Source organism: Abramis brama (genome assembly GCF_963993115.1).
Source record: "Abramis brama genome assembly, chromosome: 10".
NCBI lineage: Eukaryota > Metazoa > Chordata > Actinopteri > Cypriniformes > Leuciscidae > Abramis > Abramis brama.
This window is the reverse complement of record NC_139972.1, coordinates 23,492,364-23,513,093: the sequence shown is the minus strand read 5'-3', so window position 1 is coordinate 23,513,093 and position 20,730 is coordinate 23,492,364. Positions and strand designations below refer to the sequence as shown.

Below are 20,730 nucleotides of genomic sequence, written 5' to 3'. Positions count from 1 at the left end.
TGAGTTTGTTTTCCTCTTTGCTGCATTTTTAGGTTTAAAGGCACAATATGTAACTTTTTTGCTTTAAAATTAGCAAAAATCACTATATCTATGTTATATATTTTTTTTAGTTGTGTACTTACATTATCCCGACTGTTTCCAACAACTTTCAAACCAGGAGAAATTTTAATTTAATTTTTAGACACGGCACGTTTCTTTATTTCCGTTTTGTCGCAGTCAATGGCGTCATATCCGCGTTGTCCCTGGTTTCCGCTCGTACTGCCATGGTAACCAGAGCTATGAGCAGAGCCCTCTGATTAACCAAAGCGACAGACGTGGACAAATGTGTAGTTTGCAATGTCTATTTGCACGCTGTTGTTGTTTCGTTCAAATATTACGGACCATGGCAAGCAGACTTTGGATAAAAAAGGAGAACTAAAACGAGAATCAATATCAGCGCGGTGTTTTCGAGATGCCGAGAGCTCCCATAGACAGTATACAGTGAGGAAAATAAGTATTTGAACACCCTGCTATTTTGCAAGTTCTCTCACTTAGAAATCATGGAGGGGTCTGAAATTGTCATCGTAGGTGCATGTCCACTGTGAGACACATAATCAAAAAAAAAAATCCAGAAATCACAATGTATGATTTTTTAACTATTTATTTGTATGATACAGCTGCAAATAAGTATTTGAACACCTGTCTTATCAGCTAGAATTCTGACCCTCAAAGACCTGTTAATCTGCCTTTAAAATGTCCATCTCCACTCCATTTATTATCCTAAATTAGATGCACCTGTTTGAGGTCGTTAGCTGCATAAAGACACCTGTCCACCCCATACAATCAGTAAGAATCCAACTACTAACATGGCCAAGACCAAAGAGCTGTCCAAAGACACTAGAGACAAAATTGTACACCTCCACAAGGCTGGAAAGGGCTACGGGGAAATTGCCAAGCAGCTTGGTGAAAAAAGGTCCACTGTTGGAGCAATCATTAGAAAATGGAAGAAGCTAAACATGACTGTCAATCTCCCTCGGACTGGGGCTCCATGCAAGATCTCACCTCGTGGGGTCTCAATGATCCTAAGAAAGGTGAGAAATCAGCCCAGAACTACACGGGAGGAGCTGGTCAATGACCTGAAAAGAGCTGGGACCACCGTTTCCAAGGTTACTGTTGGTAATACACTAAGACGTCATGATTTGAAATCATGCATGGCACGGAAGGTTCCCCTGCTTAAACCAGCACATATCAAGGCCCGTCTTAAGTTTGCCAATTACCATTTGGATGATCCAGAGGAGTCATGGGAGAAAGTCATGTGGTCAGATGAGACCAAAATAGAACTTTTTGGTCATAATTCCACTAAACGTGTTTGGAGGAAGAAGAATGATGAGTACCATCCCAAGAACACCATCCCTACTGTGAAGCATGGGGGTGGTAGCATCATGCTTTGGGGGTGTTTTTCTGCACATGGGACAGGGCGACTGCACTGTATTAAGGAGAGGATGACCGGGGCCATGTATTGCGAGATTTTGGGGAACAACCTCCTTCCCTCAGTTAGAGCATTGAAGATGGGTCGAGGCTGGGTCTTCCAACATGACAATGACCCAAAGCACACAGCCAGGATAACCAAGGAGTGGCTCTGTAAGAAGCATATCAAGGTTCTGGCGTGGCCTAGCCAGTCTCCAGACCTAAACCCAATAGAGAATCTTTGGAGGGAGCTCAAACTCCGTGTTTCTCAGCGACAGCCCAGAAACCTGACTGATCTAGAGAAGATCTGTGTGGAGGAGTGGGCCAAAATCCCTCCTGCAGTGTGTGCAAACCTGGTGAAAAACTACAGGAAACGTTTGATCTCTGTAATTGCAAACAAAGGCTACTGTACCAAATATTAACATTGATTTTCTCAGGTGTTCAAATACTTATTTGCAGCTGTATCATACAAATAAATAGTTAAAAAATCATACATTGTGATTTCTGGATTTTTTTTTTTAGATTATGTCTCTCACAGTGGACATGCACCTACGATGACAATTTCAGACCCCTCCATGATTTCTAAGTGGGAGAACTTGCAAAATAGCAGGGTGTTCAAATACTTATTTTCCTCACTGTATAAACAAGAGCTCCACGTCCGAGACTTCGACCGCTCCTACATGTACTTATTAAACAGGTGAGCACATTTACATAAAACGAATCAATGTTATATAGTTCAACAATGATAAAATGTTAGAATATGATCTGTATGTTATTCTAATGTTGATCTAGTTTACTGCTAGTCTCATACAGACAAACTAACACATACTTTTCAACACATTCAAATGCAGTTTAGTGTGCTAATGTAATGTTAGACCAGGTGAAACAGCGCTGCGTTACCTCAAAAGTTTAATTTGTCTAATAAACTGACCTGTGAGTAGTAATTCTGCGTGTAGTTTGGTAGAATGAAATGTCCGTATTCCTTTTATATCCGCGGGAGCTCGTGTCGCGTGTGGAGCTGATAGCTGTCTCTTAGCAATCCCGACCTGCTTCATATCACAGTCATGATAAAAACATCGATGTATTCAGTCATCCATAAACATTATTAGATCGGCCGGCTTGACGTTGACGACAACATCCATAATTCTTAGCATGTGTTGCGTCATCAAACTACGCCTTTGTTATTGTAAAGAGGTTAGCGACCCCTAGTGGCGAAAAATTCCATACTGTACGTTTAATTTACAAAAATTATTAAATTATTTATTCTTTGTTTATTACTTATGGCAGACCACCCAGTTAGATGACCTTCCCTTGACCAACTTTCTGTGAACTGGTATTTCTTGGAATTACTAGGCAGAGCCCTATCCAACAACTCCACGGTCACGGCTCCATCAGTTATCAGCCAAAGACAAAATAAAAACATTCCACTATCAAGCATCAAGTGAGCTAAAATGGCAGGAAAAACAAAGATTAAAAAAACTTCCTGTGTCTAACACACTTATCTGTTTGACACACTAAGTTAACCTTTAAAGGAATAGTTCACTTAAAATGAAAATTCTGTCATAATTTACTCACCCTCAAGTTGTTTCAAACATGTATGAATTTCTTTCTTCTGCTTGAAAACAAAGGAAGATATTTGAAGAATGTCGGTAACCAGAAACAGTTGATGTAGGCTATTGACTTCCATTAGGTGTTAGTGAAAGTTCTAGAAAACTGCGACGCTTACACGGATGTCATATTTCTAGTTTGTTTACTTCAGAAAAACATCAACTGGAGTACTTGACAAGGCTGAATCAATAAAGATATCAGCGTAGGCTACTTAGTATGTATACTTGAAGTATATCAGGGTGGGGTGCACATCATTACAATCTTTCAAAATAAACACAAAACATCATAAAGTAATAAAGTGTTTTTCCTCATTATTTACACTTGGCATCATATATGTGTCTATTCAGGAAAAATTAAATAAATTCAACAACAAAAGTTACAACAGGAGAAGTCGTCAATGGGGTCCATCAACTGTATGGTGACCGACATTCTTCAAAATATCTTCTTTTGTGTTTAAGCAGAAGAAAGAAATTCATACATGTTTGAAACAACTTGAGAGTGAGCAAATTATGACAGAATTTTCATTTTTAAGTGAACTAGGCTATTCCTTTAAGACATTTCCTTCTTAAACGCACAATAATCTGGCAAGAAATAAACATGCACTTCTCTTGAACCATTTGGTATTAATCCGAAACCTTTTGTCAATAATCATCCTTGCATACTGACTTTTTGATAGAAACAAGTCCAATAGCTTTAACCACATAAAGATAAACAAAGAGAACAGACAGAACTGATTGAATTCATCATAGATTATCACAACATAATCATACATTATTATTCTGTCACATCTTTGCTGAATGTTCTGCCTAGTGTATGTCAAGTCCTTGATATAAATTAAACCCTCTTCTTGAAGAAAGATTATTTGATGTACTATTTATAAAAGCATTGAAGGGATAGTTCCCCTAAAAATGAAAATTCTGTCATAATTTACTCACCCTCAAGTTGTTCCAAACCTATATGAGTTTCTTTCTTCCTTTGAACACAGAATAAGGTATTTTGAAGAATGTGGGTAACTAGACAGTTGACAGTAGCCTCTGACTTCAATAGTATATATTTTTTTTCCTATATGTTTGATTACCCACATTCTTCAAATACCTTCTTTTGTGTTCAGCAGAAAAATGAAACTCATTCAGCTTTGAAACAACTTGAGGGTAATTAAATGACAAAATTGGTGAAAAAAGTCACATATTTGACTTTAGGGATTGCACAAATGTAGTTTACGTCTTTTCTTTGAAGCCAAATACCTCCATTTTAGTCTTATCATACCACTTTTTCTTTCAGAATGTTTCAGGTTATTGTATATGGCTTCTAGCAATCTACAGGAATGGTGCTGGACTGCTTGGATGTACCTGGTTTCAACCTCTTCTTAAGAGGTCAAAGCTGTAAAACGCTGAAGAGCCTGATGGCTATTTTCTCCTGTTTCAGGACGTTGCAAGACACATGGCAACAGCTGACCTTCTTTCTTGTTCGCTCAGTGTAGTAGAAGTCTCTTTTATGTTAGAGTGCAATATTGTTTTTTTTCCCACCCATTTTGTTTCAAAGAATATCAGAGTTAAAAACAAATTGGCTTTGAAACTATTTTAACTCAGAAATTGCTAGTAAATTTCACAAGTAATGACAAAGACGGCAAGTAATACAATTAATTAAATGTGAAATTTTGAAGTATACAGACTGAGTATTTTCTTCTAAAACATACTCCAATTATTTGTATTTTATTTACAACTTTGAAAAATAATATGATAAAATAAGATACATATTGTATGGATTTATTGTAAGAAAAAAAATGTATATGCAACCGTACCATTATGGTGAAGATAAAATTTATATATAACATATATATGTTGTTAATGTATTCTTCAGATAATTAAATACCTACTAATGTGTTAAACTGTTGGTAAATTAATCCGTGATTAATATTAAGATTTTTAAAAGTAAAATTCTGAAAAACAATATAATTCTTAATATAATGCTGAAGACACCTATATTTTCATTGTAACATTATAGAGAAATACTGAAACTTTTTTGTTGTAACATTGTAGAGAAATAGGCCTACTTCAACAGGAGTTTCTGATCAACTAAATAATTTATATGAAACATAGCTGCTATACTAACAAAATTTTCTTTGTTCTCTAGATGCTTACGTGGAATTTTTCACAACACGAGCCATTACAGGGACAGTGGATAAATAATAAAACAAAATACATTTTACTTTAAATTCCTGAAACCTATCAAGCAATTTCATCACCTAATTAGTGATTATGTTGCTCTTTCAGGGACAAAGATTTGAATTCACCACTGGATTAGCGCTTCATCGTCACACTCCTTATCAGCACGTATTTCACGAATCCATTCCATTCATATTCTCGAGTGACCAGCCAATCAAAGACCACGCGTAAACGGCTTTGGGCCAATCAGAGAGCGGCGCTCCTCCGTTGCCTCGGCAACTGTTATGACGTCGCCAGAGTATCCCGCCCATAAATGTGTGTGTTCAAAACCTAAGGAGGACTCTCGCAGCCATTACAATACACTGCAACTCAAGCTGAGCGATACGCGGTTTAAGGGACTAGTCTATTATTCGCTAATTTTCTTTGTTTAATTGTCAGTTTTATTAAACTCAAGTTGTACTTCAAAGACCATACAATTGTCTATTTTCCAAACAGTCGTATATGTAAATATAGGCAGCGTTGCGTCGACGTGCGACGCGTCGCATTCACTGGAGACACGCGAAAACTGCTTATTCCTCTTGTCCCACGCAAACATTTCAACGCCTTTATTTAGTTAACCAAGAAGATTTAGATTGAAGAGACTCGCTTCGATTTAGATGGCAAGCTTCCCAGATTTTGTCAACGAAAATGAAATAGGTGAGTTTTTGGATTCTTTGCCACTGCTGTGAATGGGGGCGGGTCTTGCTTTAGTTAAGTTTAAACGCGTCTTCCTTTTGAAACGTGTGTATTCCGTATGTATAATATATTATATATTGCGTATTTACATTTGTGCAGCTATGAATTGATGGAGTACTCATTTCAGTGTGTCGTGTCTAGGCTATATCATATTAATGATAGAACTCAAACAAACGTATTACGTTTATTAAAATGTGACGGAAAAACATTGGCCGTTATTTAAAATACTGAGTTGTTGTGCGCGACGCGTGCTTTCTTGAGCCCAATGTCCACACACCCAGATTGCGTCGACAGTAACCCTCCCCCACCGCCACACACTCACATAATGACTCACCATCACCACACCAGTGAGTCACCATGTGAACTACACGTTTATGTGGTATAAACGTTAATTGTATAAACTTAACATTTCAGGAGAAATAACAATATGTTACTTGTGTTTTTTAAATTCTAATATCCTTGGCGAATTCATATAGTGTCTAGTATCTATTCAGTTTGTCACTATGTGGTACTAGTTCCCAGTCATTATCCTGGTAGAGACAAGTAAATATTTTATTGTTGCTGGTAAGAAATTGCTAATGTCACTGAATTCTGCAGGATTTGTGGTTCAGACATTAACTGATTACTAGTACGTTATGCATTGAAATTGTTAAATATTTACTACTAGAATCTAATGAATAGTTACTAGTGAATTAACTATTGGATTGCTTACTAGATGATCCTAGATTAAATAAAGGAATTTAAATTTAAAGGGATGGTTTGCCCAAAAATGAAAATTCAGTCATCTACTAGTCTACTAGTCATCATTTACATTGGCTTTCTTTCTTCTGTGGAGCATAAAAAGATATTTTGCACAAAAAAAAAAAAATTGTTTTTCTCCGTACAAACTGGTTACAAACATATCTTTTGAAAGGCATGCAGGTTTGGAATGACACATGGGTAAGTAAACTATGAGAGATTTTTTTTTTTTTTTTGTTGGATGAACTATCCATTTAAACTCTTTTTCAATTGAATAGGTTTTTAATTCGCAAAAGTAGGTGAAAATGCAGTTAAAATATAACTAGTTATGAATTCACACATTTTGCTGTAACACATTCAATATTTTGGCCTGGTTTCACAGACAGGGCTTAGATTAAGCCAGGATTAGGCCTTAGTTCAATAAGGACATTTAAGTGACTTTTAAAAAACATGGCCTACATTAGAAAAAAACATTACTGGTGTTCATCTTGAGACAACAATGGCACTAACACATTTAAAGATATATCAGTGCAAGTTGCTTTCAGTTAAACCAGCTCAAACATATGCATTTTGGTCTGGGACTAGGCTTAAGCCTTGTCTCTGTAACCAGGGGCATGTTTAATAAAAAGTTTTAAAGACTTAAAATGTGCTTTGTGTTTTAAAGGCTTAAACTGTGCTTTCTGTTGCAACAGGTAAAGCTAAGTTCATCGGGGAACTCATACCTCCAGTTGCTCCCTTTGACCAGAAGTCTGGACGGGAGACTTGGACTGTAGCTTTTGCACCTGATGGTTCTTACTTTGCTTGGTCTCAAGGGCATCGAATAGTGAGACTTGTACCATGGAAAAATTGCTTAGCCAGCTTGTGAGTATACACACTGATCTCTTTGTTTCCCTCTATGGTGAATTGTTACAATACAGCTTGTTTGTTGATGGACTGACAAAGGCAGTCTACGCGTGTGCTGGTTGTCTGGTCTGGTCCTCTGAGCTTTCACATGGTGGCGCCCAGTGTTTGGGCTTGTTTAGCATTCAGTGGCACAGCATAGGTCATCTCACCTTACCCTGTGGATTTAGAGACCACTGTCGAGCCAGCGTGCAGCCCTGCCAACCAGCCTTTGTCCTGTTCTGAATGTGAAGTCCTCATTATGAGGTTCACATCATTGCCCTTTGGCTGCATGCCTTGAACTATGCAATTTTTGGGGCTGTTTCTTTACTTTTTCTCTTTGCCAATATTAATGTAAATAGAGTTGGCTGCAAAATCCTAACTTTTCTTTCTGCAGTCAGTATATTAAATGTTGTTCTGCATTTCTGGGAAAAGAATGTATATTGTGCTTTTATTACAGAATTTTTGTGCTCATGCTAGTAGCCTTCATAAAAACACCAAAAATATCATTGCAACATGAATCATGCAGACACAGGGTAAAATTTTAACAGAGAATTTACAATAGTTTGAAGTAAAACAAACAGTTTTTTTTATGTTGTCTCCATAAAAGAGAAGCATGGTATTGTAAAACATTTTTCAGTCGTTGTACATTTAAGTGTAGTAACTTTATTAGTAGTTGTACACACAAAGGACAATATGTGGCAGCTGTTAAATGAAGTTTAGTTAGGAATGGTTATCACTGAACTAAAATTCAGAAACGATAAGGAGAAATGCATTTGCAGTCAGGGTTATTGTAGTTAACTAAAACCATTTAAAAAAATTGTCAACTGAAATAAAGAACTTATTTCAGCTAGTTGCCTAGGCACCATTGCTAATTTTTGTTTAGTTGAACTTGATGCACTAAAATAACAAATTAAAAAAAGGATAAAAACATAGGGGTGAGAAATGACAGAATTTATTTTTGAGCGACAGTTCCTTTAATGCTAAAGCAGAAACTATTAAAAGCTTGAGTGGACACGTGGCAGGCATTATCTGTTTCAGTTCTGCAGCGCCTGCTTTGTATTCACACAATAACCTCTTGTAATGATTCCAGAACCTCAGACTTGTTGAGTTTCATGAACAAGAGCTTGTAGATTTGGGTAAGGGACGTTAAGTGGGTCAAAGTTGATGCAACACTTCTGTAATCTCTTAGGCTTCCTGGGAGTTTACTCAGTGTTCAAATATTCCTAACAGTTAAAACGTTCAGCTTATTTCAACAGATGACGCACTAGATAACATTTTTTAGAAGTAAAACATCCTCTTGCTGTTCTTAATTTATCAAAGAGAATTTGTTGTCAGTTTACATCAAGCAGAGGAGACATGATTCTCATACCAACAACACACAGCAATATTTTTTCCCTCTTTCCCTAACTCTAGTTCTGTAAGGAAGGAAGATCGGTCGAGCTGTGCAGGTCCTCAACGCCTCTCCCGGCAGAACAGTGAGGGCAGTCTGCTGCCAGGCGAGCCCAGAGAGCACACTATCGACTGTGGTGACATTGTGTGGGGCCTGGCCTTTGGCTCTTCTGTTCCCGAGAAGCAGAGTCGCTGCGTTAATATCGAATGGCACCGGTTCAAGTTCGGACAGGACCAGTTGCTGCTTGCCACCGGTCTCAACAATGGCCGTATCAAAATCTGGGACGTCTATACAGGTGAGGTTCCTCTCGGTGTGTCAGACTCAAGCATCACAGGCTAATCTAGTGTGTTAATCAGTTTAAGCAACTGGAAAATTAGTATTAGTGAGGTTGCAGGTCATTCAGCATTAACATTTGTCCAGGTGATTTTGTTTACAGAATCCTAACAATTAATACTATTAAACAGAGGTAGGTTAATGTGTTTATTAATCATTGAGTAGTTGTTGTAGTTTTTTGATGTTTCAGTGCTACTGAGTTAATGTTTTAGAAATCACAGTCCACCCATTCTCTCCTCTCTTAACACTTCTCTATGCCCGCTTCCTGTTTTTCATTTTCCCAACAGAAGCGTGTGTGCGCACATGTTTGTGAGAGAGAGGGGAGGTGGTGGTTATATAAGGTGTTGACATGATCTTAATCGTACTTCCATCAATGTTTTCCAAATGTGTCTCTTGTATACACCTCCTGACAATTTATTTTTATTTTTATGCAGTCGCCAGTCAGTAATAAATTATTTTTAGTACATATTTGCTCGGCCTTTGAGGTCTCCTGTTCCCTTTCACAATACATCTCTCTACTTTATGAACCTTTGAACCGCTTCGCCATTCGTTCCTTGGCCACTGAGTTTCTGCTTTTTCAGTTTTCACAGTTCTAATGATCATAACGTGTAAATCTGCTATCGGAAAACCTAAAACTAAGAGGTAGTTGTTGACTTCAGAAAAAACTGGCAGCTCTTCGAAGTTATATAATTAATTTTTGCTCAGCTGCAAAATGTATTAATAGGTGGGCAGGTCCTGTACAGACATTGCCATTGGTTGTTCTGAGGGGATAGAGATGTTTTCTTCAGTTGATGACTCCACCTCCCTTCTAGCTAAAACCGCAATGGCATAAATTTACCCAGCAGACTTGTTCTTTTCGGGTGCGAGACTCCTCCTCCAGCAGCCTTTATATTTTTTTCCCCTTTTTGAAAACATGCTGGAAATCTGATAGCAGTGTATTGTAAAGTATCTTGACAGGATTTGTGCCATATATACCCGTCATTCACATAGCTAAGTGAATGTATGTTATCACGTTTGACAGGTTGCAAATAGGCCCTGTTACTAAGCCCCAATTATATTTCCAGAATTACATGTGAAAGATTTGTTACTGTAGGTGCAACTAACTGTAGGGATTTAATGTGGATTAGCCTGGCAGGTGTCCGTGATTGTACTTCCATATGCCTCAAGGCAATTCAATACTGTTCACAAAGAAAGAGCTTAATCCGGTGTATAACCTACTGTATTTCTGAGACGCCTTGGGAAATGCCTTTTTGACACCTGCATAAGTGTAAAGCCACACGCATAATCCTTCTCTCTTTGATTCTTAAGAAGACTAAATATTTTCTAAAAAGTGAAATGAAATTTGTGTGAAAGTTTGATGCAGTTTGAATCGATTAGCCTGGACTTTGTGCTTTAGTGTTTATCCTCAGTTTTGTTTTCTTGTGTACAGGAAAGCTATTGCTGAACCTGATGGACCACACAGACATTGTGCGGGACCTGACGTTTGCCCCAGATGGGAGTTTAGTACTGGTTTCTGCATCGAGAGACAAGACCCTACGTGTGTGGGACCTCAAAGATGACGGTGAGGAACAAATGTTGATTTTTGTTTGAGTAATTTGGCACATTGGAATAATTAGTTCTGTAAAATGGCACAACTTTAAGTTCTTTACATATTAATATTAACAGGCTACGGCTATATGGTGTGTAACCCCAAACTGCAAAGTCTTTGCAGTAGAAGTTTCCTGCACAGCAAGCTGCTTTGTTTTTATTTTCATCTGATCTCCATGGAGTCCATCACACATACTTGCTCAAGTCTGCATGTGCACACTCACTCAAAGATTCTGGCACTTGGGCTGGGAGGGTTAGATGGAAAATAATTAAATGTCAAGCCCAAAGGAATGCTTGCTGATATTTTCTCTTTCTTGCAAAATCCTAGGACAAACTTGCTTTTATAACAGGATCAAATTAATCTTATTTATATGCTGGAAACTGTGAGATAAAATGGAGCTCACTGCATTTGCAAACAGTTTTTTCTTTAACAGTTTTTTGCTATGAAATAATATGATGACCAACTAAAAATTTGAACAAAGCTAGCTAAAGCTATTGCTATACCCTTAACAGTCTAAATTGTTTGTCTAATAGGTAACATGGTGAAAGTACTCCGTGGTCATCAAAACTGGGTCTACTGCAGTGCTTTCTCACCTGATTCATCGGTCCTTTGTTCCGTAGGCGCAGGCAAAGCGGTATGTTTTGCAGTTCTTTCCTCCTCTTTATTACTTGTTTGGTGTGTTTCTCTCTGTTAATAGTCCAATCAATGAGTGCTAAATGAATCTTTATATCATCACAATGCTCAGTGCCATAACCTGCTTCTATAAACCCTGCTTGTAGTTTTGATTTCTGGTTTGTTGTTGTTCAAACAAATGGGTGCCTGATTATTATGCACATGTTGATAGAAATGCAAAAAGCTCACAATTCTCCTCCACTCCATTATTCTATTAATAACATGCTAATACATGCTAAGACATGCACGATATACATCCCTTTTAAAAAACAATTTGAATAATATATAATGACAGTAGTAATGATTTTTCCCATGTACATATTAGTGATATTAACTCTGTTATCAACTGGCATCAAGAACATAAGTGCTTAAAAGTATGGGGTCAGTAAAAAAAGTTTTAAAGAAATATTTACTTTTATTCAGCAAGATGCATTAAATTGTGACCGTAAAGATAGTGACATTAAAGACTGGATTAATGGTGCTGAAAGTTCAGCTTTGCCATCAAAGGAATAAAATGGATTTTAAGATATATTAATATAGAAGAGATTTTTAATTATAAATATTGTATTTTTTTTATCAAATAAATGCAGCCGCCTTTTAAGAATGTTAAAAAAAATATTACCAGTCCCAAACTTTTGAACAGTAAATGACATAGAATGACATAGTTGTCATGCTGGTTGCATGTGAAAGCCCTTAAAGGCACAACAAGCAAAGTTTTCCAGCTGTCAATAAGACGTCTCTGAAACCAGGACGAGTCTTTCTGGATCCTATTTAACTCTCCTTCCATGAACAGGCTGCAGTGGTTGAACTTTACGGTTGTGTGTGTCCATAAGTGTCTTGCTTTCCCTGTCCCAGGTGGTGGCAGAGCTCTGTGTTTGAGTGATTTTGAGGGAAGCGCCGCGCTGACATATAGAGCAGCCGGTGCGGACCACGCGGGGCACGGCTGCCATCGCGGCCCCCGTTGGACGCTCATGTGCCCGTGCCCACGCCCCAGGGGCTTCCATGCTCCTGCCCACAAGGGCTTCCTGTACGTAGGTTCTGCTCCATGTCTGTCTACCTCCCGCTGTCACAGTTCTCACTTCTTTTACCTTGTCTCTCAAAAGAGTTGACAGTGAGATCCCCCTCCTCTCCTACCCCCTACTTCCCTTCCTAATTTCCTTCCATCTCTATATATTCAGTAGCATTCCTATCATCTCCACATTTACCCTTAAAGCAGGAGATCTAGGCATTGTGTCTGCTGTATGTGTACACAAGCCAGCCAGTAGAGCCCCTTCCTACTCATTAGTGCCTTTGTTAACTGAACTCACTACACCCTTGAGTCGCAACGCTCGGCCGCTGGTCAATTTTTCTGTACGTAATGCCTAGTCAGATGTTTTTGTAATGGGGTTAATAGTTGAGGGGGGGATTTGGAGCATTGTTTGTATGTGTGAGCAATGAAAGGGCTCCTTGTGCCTCAACAGGCTGCCTGCAAATCGATTATGTCAGTCTAATGTGGAATTGCTCTGATCGAGAAAACGGGTTACGCAAATGTATCATTGCCAGTTGCGTCAAGCCACCAGAAGCAAGACCTGTGGGTACTTTCCATGCTGGTTGCAATTGCTATTTGAAAGCACATTTTGTTTTCCATTTGTGAATAACCTAATTTATCATGTTCTCAAAGCAGAGTCTGTTTCAATGATGTCGACCCAAGAGCTTTAGCAAACACCAGCATGGTTTGTCCTAATTTATAAGGTACCACTCAATAATAATAGCATTTTTTTTTTTACCTACAGTAGTTAAAATTGCACTAGTACAACTTCCAAAAAAGGCTGTAACGTTTCTTCTGTGTGCAAGATATCTGGCTTGGCTTAGTCTGGAATGCAGTAGTCATGCACCCTGAAGCCCTTTCATCTCACATTGCAAAGTTAGAGAAAATGGGACATTAGCCTTGTGTACGCACCGTTGTAGTTTCTCCACCAGCACCAAAATGTTTATATTGCAAATAGCTATTGAATAATATGTACACTTTTGCTCAAGTGCAATGTCTGTAGCTTATGAAAAATAAAAAATAATATTTCCTTAACACTAATAACCATAAAGGAAGCTTGACTACTTGGCACTCAGAAATACACTGTTAAGGTGTGGTCACATTAGTGAATGTGACACAATACACATTAGTGTATTGTCACATTTTTTTACCAATATTTTAATAGTGGTAAAAAAAAGGTTTTCTTGTCTATTGTCAAATCAAGCAGCTTTCTATTCCTGTTGTTTTTTAACCTGTTGTGGAATCTATAGCCGCGTTTCCACCGAAATTACCTGGAACAGTTTGTCCCAGGAACTTTTTTTTTCCCCAGACCTGTTGCTAGCCGCTTTTCCACTACGATCTAAAGTACCGTGAAGATTAGGCAAATAGTCCGGTGATGTAGGACTGTGCGCAACTTTACAGTTCCCACTGTATTTCATCCTCTGAATTTAAGCTTAATAAAGCCTGAACCTCGTCGTCTGTCCATCTGTCATATTTTTTTAAACTCCATTGTTGATTCGAATAGCAGACGACTGTTACTGCACTCACCGCAACAGATGGTGGTTGAATAAAATGCTGCGTGGAGTCAACCAATCAAAATGCGGCATGAACTCAACCAATCAGCATGTTCAGCGCCCAAGTCCCACCCCTGAAAGTTCCTGAACTTTGAAAAAGTACTACCTCGCGAGTAGGGGCTTTCGGAGGGGGAAATATTTACCCGGAACTTCATTTAGACCCTGGTTCCTGCGGTGTAAACACACCGAGTACCACCCCAAAGTCCCTAGTTCCTGGGTAAAATTCCTGCGGTGGAAACGCAGCTTAAGCGAGAATCTTTCGTCCACACTCGGTTTCCCGATTGCATGAATTCCTATTGAAATTATTAGATTTCGTCCATGAAAATTTGCCAACAGCATGTGACCACACCTTTACACTTTCTTAAATCGTGATCATTTCTAAAGTCATAAAATTGTGCTTGAGCAAAATAAGCACTAGAAAGTTATAAGCACTAGAAACTCATGGTTGATTCATTAGTAGAGTTTGCAGTTGTGACGTGTCTGTATTGTGTGTTTGCCAAAGGCGTCAACCTTTTGGCCATCAAATGTTCTCTTCTTTTGCAGTATCTGTGTCTCTTCGTAGGCCTCCGCCGGCGCGGTGCAAGCCTATTGTAAACTCAAGTGAACTAAAACTGAAAGGGGATGCCAGTGGAGTAACATTATGTTACCTTAAGTTACTACTTATTTGTATTTTTTTTAAATTTCCACATTATGTAGTAATTCTTGGAAAAATGTTTTAAATATAATTTGATATGTATGTGTTTCAATGCACATTTGTAGCTTACATTTTAAATTTGAAAAATTGAGCTGTGATGTTATTTATTAAGTCTTGCTAGAGATTGACATTTGTGCAACTAAGCCTTGCTGTTTCATTGGCATGTGCTACTTTTTACTGGGTTTGGTTTTTAGCGCTTAAGATTTTGCTTAAATGACACTGAGCACATTTTGATCTTGCTGTTTAATTTTAATTAATTCTTTGTTTGAATTCTTTGTCTCTGATCTGTGTGGAAAACACAGTTGGCTATAACGCGTTTCTTCCATTGCAGGTCTTCCTGTGGGACATGGATAAGTATACTCTGATCCGAAAGCTGGAGGGCCATCATAACGACGTGGTGTCCTGCGAGTTCTCTCCTGACGGGGCCTTGCTGGCTACCGCCTCCTACGACACTCGTATCATAGTGTGGGACCCTCACACAGCCACTGTTCTGTTTGAGCTGGGGTGTGTGACTTGCTTCCCCACCTTTTCTTTTCTAAACTTCTGCTTGGTGTGGTCATGTTATTTGACTGATCTCTTGTCTTCCCTTCAGGCATCTCTTCCCTCCTCCCTCCCCCATATTTGCAGGAGGAGCAAATGATCGATGGGTTCGCTCCGTTGCCTTTTGTCACGACGGTCGTCACATTGCCAGCGTCACCGATGACAGGTGAGATCATGCAAATCGTTGTTTATTTGCTCTTAAAAACTCGATAGTTCGTTTGCAGTTAGTAGCCTGCATTAAGCGACAGGGGTTCAGGAAGGAGTGTGTGATTTGTAGCAGGGCCTCTTTCTGGGAAAGATCACATGCCTCTCATATGACATCCATTAATCACTATGAGGCGCCCAGTTAGCCTTCGCCGTGCCTCCTGCTGATTCTGGGTGGAGAGAATTCTCTCTTGTACTGAGAGAATGAAACTATTTGTGCTCTACAAAATGGCGGAGAAAGAATGTTACATTAATTAATGTATGATTTATTTTGTTTTTAGATTACAGTTCACTTGTGCTCACCGAGGCTGCATTCCTTTGGTCAAAAATACAGTAAAATAGTAATATTGTGAAATATTATAATATTAGATGTTTATTTTATTTAAAAATGTCTGGCAAAGCTGAATTTTCAGCATAATTTCTCCAGTCTTCAGTGTCACACGATCCTTCAGAAATCATTCTAATATGCTGATTTGATTCTCTAGAAATTCTGAAAATAGTTTTTTTTCGGGGTTCTTTGATTTAACGGGGGAAAAAAAGGCTTTTATTTCAAATAAAAAAGAATTTGTAACGTCATAAATATATTTACTGTCACTTTTTTAATGTGTCCTTGCTGAATAAAAGTATGAATTTCTTTTAAAGAAATTTACTGACCCCAAAGTTTTGTCTAATTTTATACTATCCTTAATTGAAATGTCATACTTTGAGTTTTATGCTTTGTATACTTTAAAATTACATTTGCAAGACAATGCAAACCACAGTTGTGAATAAGTCAACGTGTATTTACATTTTTCAGGCTGGTGCGTTTCTGGAGCATCGGTGAGAAGAGTCCACAAGCCATCGGCCCTCTCACTAATGGCCTCTGTTGTGCCTTTTCTACTGACGGAAGTGTTTTAGCTGCTGGGTACGAATCTGTTCCACTGTTTGGTGGATCGTGTTACTACATAAATGATCAAATCCGTGTCTTGCCTTTCTAACTGTTCTTCAGTTTTGCTGTGATGCCAAAAATAACTTGCAGCAAACCGGTTCTGCAGATTTCTTTGTATATTAATTTTATACCCTCAAACTTTTCTGCATGTCAGCAATCTGACAGTTCAATTGACTAGTATTGTACTAACACAGCAAGACCCAGTTTGATCATGATGTTTGTTTAAGTTTACTAAAACAGTAGAATGTTTCAATGGCAAGTCGAATACACTTAAATCCTTCTGTTCGTCTTCTTGCAGGTCTCGTGATGGCAGTGTGCATTTCTGGGCTTCCCCACACAGCATTGCGAGCCTCCAGCACCTGTGCCGTATGACCCTGCGGCGAGTCATGCCCACACAGCAGGTTTATACGCTGCCCATTCCTTTCTCCATGCAAGACTACCTGGCCTACAAGACACTTTAACATGGAACGCAAACCACGGCACTCTGTGAAACCAAGGAAAACATTTTCTTTCTTCAAAGATAAAAATGTTTTTCTGCTCATACAGACCCCCTGAAGTAGGTGAGGTCAGTTCTTTTTGTATTTATTTATTTTTTTTATTTTGAAAATGTACTTTTTCTAGTTGCAGGTATTTCAGTACTTTTTATTTGTTGATTGTTTTTGTCTTTTTTTTTCTTTTCTTTTTTTTTTTTCTTTCCTATGCCCATATCAGGTAGTGGCCTTCACAGACAGCCTTAATATATCAGCGGACCACGTTTTGTCCTTTTGATTTGCGTTTCTTTTTTTTTTCATCTGGCACAACTTGTACATCACTTTAGAGTTGCTAAGATGGGTGAAAGTGGTGCTTTCTTTGCCTCAGTTCAAGGTATTCCTCCACTGAGTTTAAAGCAATGTGACGGGGGATTGTCTCCCAAATGTTCTGCAGTGTTTTCTTTTTTCGTGCTGGCTATGAGAGGGATTGAAGGGAAGTGACAATGTGAAAGTGTGTATGAATCCGTGCATGTGTTAGATGGAGCTGAGTTTGGTTGTTCAGGGACACAGGCAGTGCCTCCCCTTTACGTGCCTCTTTGGAGAAAATAAACTCATCCACACGCTTATGCTGCTTCAGTAGTGGCCTTATGTTCATCGTCACAAACCTAAAACTATAGTAATGCATCGGCTAATTTGTTTCCTCCAGAAATTGTATATTTTTTACCTGTACAGAGATTTGTAAAGGCATGTTTTTGTTGAGTGTATGTGTATATATACATATATACATATGTTTGTATAAATGTATATATGTAGCTCCAATTTTTTTCCTTCACTTTATAATGCTTGTATTGAAAGTCTGCCATACATGGTCTTTTCTCTTGTGCGATGATAGTGGTTTGTAGGGGAATGACACAAGTTTGCTTTGAGGAGAGACTGCCTGCCAGTTTGATGAGACGTTACCTAACTAGTAGCGAAACTGATGCCACACTATTGACTTCTTACTCCATTTGCTGTATCTCCTATTAATTAAATATGGCACTTTAACCGTTCTTGGGACCCGGCCCGACACATTGCCACGTCCTGACCGTAATCTCCCAACTCACAATCAAACCTCAGTCTTTTCACCCTTCGGCATTCTAGATGAATAGCCATGTGGGTTTTGTGGAGATGGTTTTGTGTGTCTCATCTACCCCTCGTTTTGAGAAACTGGTCATTTTGGGGGTCTTAGATTATTGGATGTCCTGGAGCAAAATGGAATTATTCGGTTTGTTTGTATATGCATGTGACCCTGCCTGTCAATCAATTGGTCTTAAGAATGTGGGAAACAGAATGTGCCGCAGTCAAGCAGTCTTGGCAATAGAAATGTGTTGAAAAAGCTGATGCCAAAGATCCCCTTGGGTTCTTATTGATGTGGGAGTCAGTTTTATCGTTCCCTCTCCCTCATTTATGGCTGAAACTTGAAAGTCTTTATGTATGTCTGTTATTCTGCTTGGGTGTATGAAGAATGCTGATGTTCAACAGATTGGGTTTTCTTTAGACAAATTCTTATAAAGTAACTCTAGAAAGGATACATTAGATGCACTTCAGTGTTCCAACAAAATTTTTAGAATTGCATTTTTTTTATTTTATGCGGCGGTGGTATTTTTCAATCATTAATGAACATTAATGAATATTATAGAGATGCTTTGTAACTAGTTAATTTGTCCATCTGTTTTAGACAGGATACCTAATCCTGTGTTCACCAGGAGAAAGTGAATTTGTCAAAAGTAATTTTACAAGACTGTACTTTTTTTCTTTCTTTTTTTTTTGGATTGTTGTTGAAATAAAGTATTTTACATGGTGTTGTTGTCTTGAAGCAGTTTTTTAGAAAGTTTTAATTTAATGTATTAAATATAATTTGTGTATTTATAAAAAGGAATCTTAAGTTTTTTAATTTCATTTATTCCAGTGAAGCTGAATTTACAGCAGCCAGTATCGGTATTGCATGATTTTTATTTTTTTTTCAGAAATCATTCTAATGTGCTGATTTTATGCTAAAGAAAAAAATCTTATCAGTGTTAAACCGTTGTGCTGCTTAATATTTATGTCAAAACTTTCCAGGATTCTTTGAATATGCATTTTAAAAGAATGGCATTTACTTTTGTTACATTATAAACGTCTTTATTAATCAATTTAATATAAAAGTATTAATTTCTTACCAAAAAAAACCTAAATCCACATATATAATATATATATTAATGTGTGTATTTTATATATAATTGCAAATTTATTTATAATTGAATATTTATAACTTGCTAAAAAGCAAGAAAAAAAAAGTTTGAATCAGGAGCCAGAGGTTGGACGCTCCCTGTTCAGTGGGACATCAGACCCTGTTGGTGATTGTACAAACAAGAATCACTGTGAATTTCACAGCTGTGCTAATCTTCCCAGGCTCCTTTACAGAGAAGAGCATTCAACCTTAAAACTGCTGCAGTTAGATATTTATCTTTTTATTTTATTTTTTATTTTTTTTAAACAGTTTAAAATAAATAATATAATTTCTTGATTACATTCCACAAAGTGTGGAAACTTACTGAACAGCTTTAGTGTTTTTAGACCGTCCAAAAGGCATGAAAGGTCATTATCGGGTTTATTATTGACTAGCACCGGTAATGCTATTGGGTTAAATATTAAGACCTTCTGCCAATAAAAGCGAAGCTTCAAAGAGACAAAATCAGTACAGCACGTTTCACATTACGGCCTAGAATATGAGGCCAGATCAATCTCAACATTTTCTTGTGTTTATCAGCTTGTTTTTTGCATGTTGCAACCTCTCTGGAGTGGCTCAACTTCCAGATGTTTCCGTAGCATAAAGCATATCCAGACCAATATGCTTAAAGCTGATCCAGACCAAAACAATATATTCTCCAACTACAACAGAATTACTTTGGCTCCTCTGAATACTATTGTGAAAGTACTTTTAAAACTTTGATAAATTCTCTTAGTACTGGAAATGACCTTTCTTTCCTTCATATTAATGTTCGTAGTTTGTCTAAAAACTTTGAGGGTTTATCCACTTGCCTTAAATCTAAATTATACCTTTAATGTGATAGGGCTTACTGAAACATGGCTGACTGATAACACAGCTGGGTATTTTCACTTAGAAGATTACAAACATATTTTCAGATGTAGAGAGGGAAGGGTGGGTGGAGGGGTTTCTGTTTATTAATTCCAGTCTACATTATAAAGAAAGATGTGACTTTGAAAAGCTTTTTGATTCTTCTTCGGAAGTAGTAGCAGTAGAAACTAAATTAGCAATAATTTTATGTATCTATAGTGACCTCTGCATTTATTACAGACATCTCAAATGCACTGGATATCATTTCTAATGAAAGGAAAAACTGTTACATAATGGGTGACTTTAACATTAATATTGAAAATAGTCAGGGAAATATGTTAATCAAAGAATTTACTGACATTATGCATTCCTATAGCTTTAATCCTATGATTTCAGAGTGACTAATACCTCAGCAACTCATATAGATAATGTTTTTACTAATGTGTATAACAAGACTATGAAATCCGGTGCCCTGTGCATTGATGTGGCTGATCACTGTCCCATATTTTTTATCACTGTTAACGAGAGTGAAAATTGCCCCCCTTTACAAAACATTAAATACAGACGAACTTTCAGTGAAAGAAATTTGATCAATTTCAGACACGCTGTAAGGCAAATATCATGGAGTGAAACCTATCAAAAAGTAGATACTCAGAAGGC

General features: G+C 37.8%; 1 protein-coding gene across 1 annotated transcript; it reads left to right on the top strand.

Annotated features, from left to right (window-relative positions):
• Positions 1-5,528: 5,528 nt before the first annotated feature.
• Positions 5,529-18,813, top strand: wsb1 (WD repeat and SOCS box containing 1). The gene is made up of 9 exons (XM_084126144.1): positions 5,529-5,915; positions 7,385-7,553; positions 8,988-9,259; positions 10,727-10,858; positions 11,419-11,519; positions 15,163-15,335; positions 15,424-15,537; positions 16,372-16,479; positions 16,802-18,813. Exons 1-9 carry the CDS (start codon positions 5,876-5,878, stop codon positions 16,962-16,964), a joined length of 1,272 nt encoding a protein of 423 aa, XP_083982270.1. The 5' UTR covers positions 5,529-5,875; the 3' UTR covers positions 16,965-18,813.
• The last annotated feature ends 1,917 nt before the right edge of the window (positions 18,814-20,730 follow it).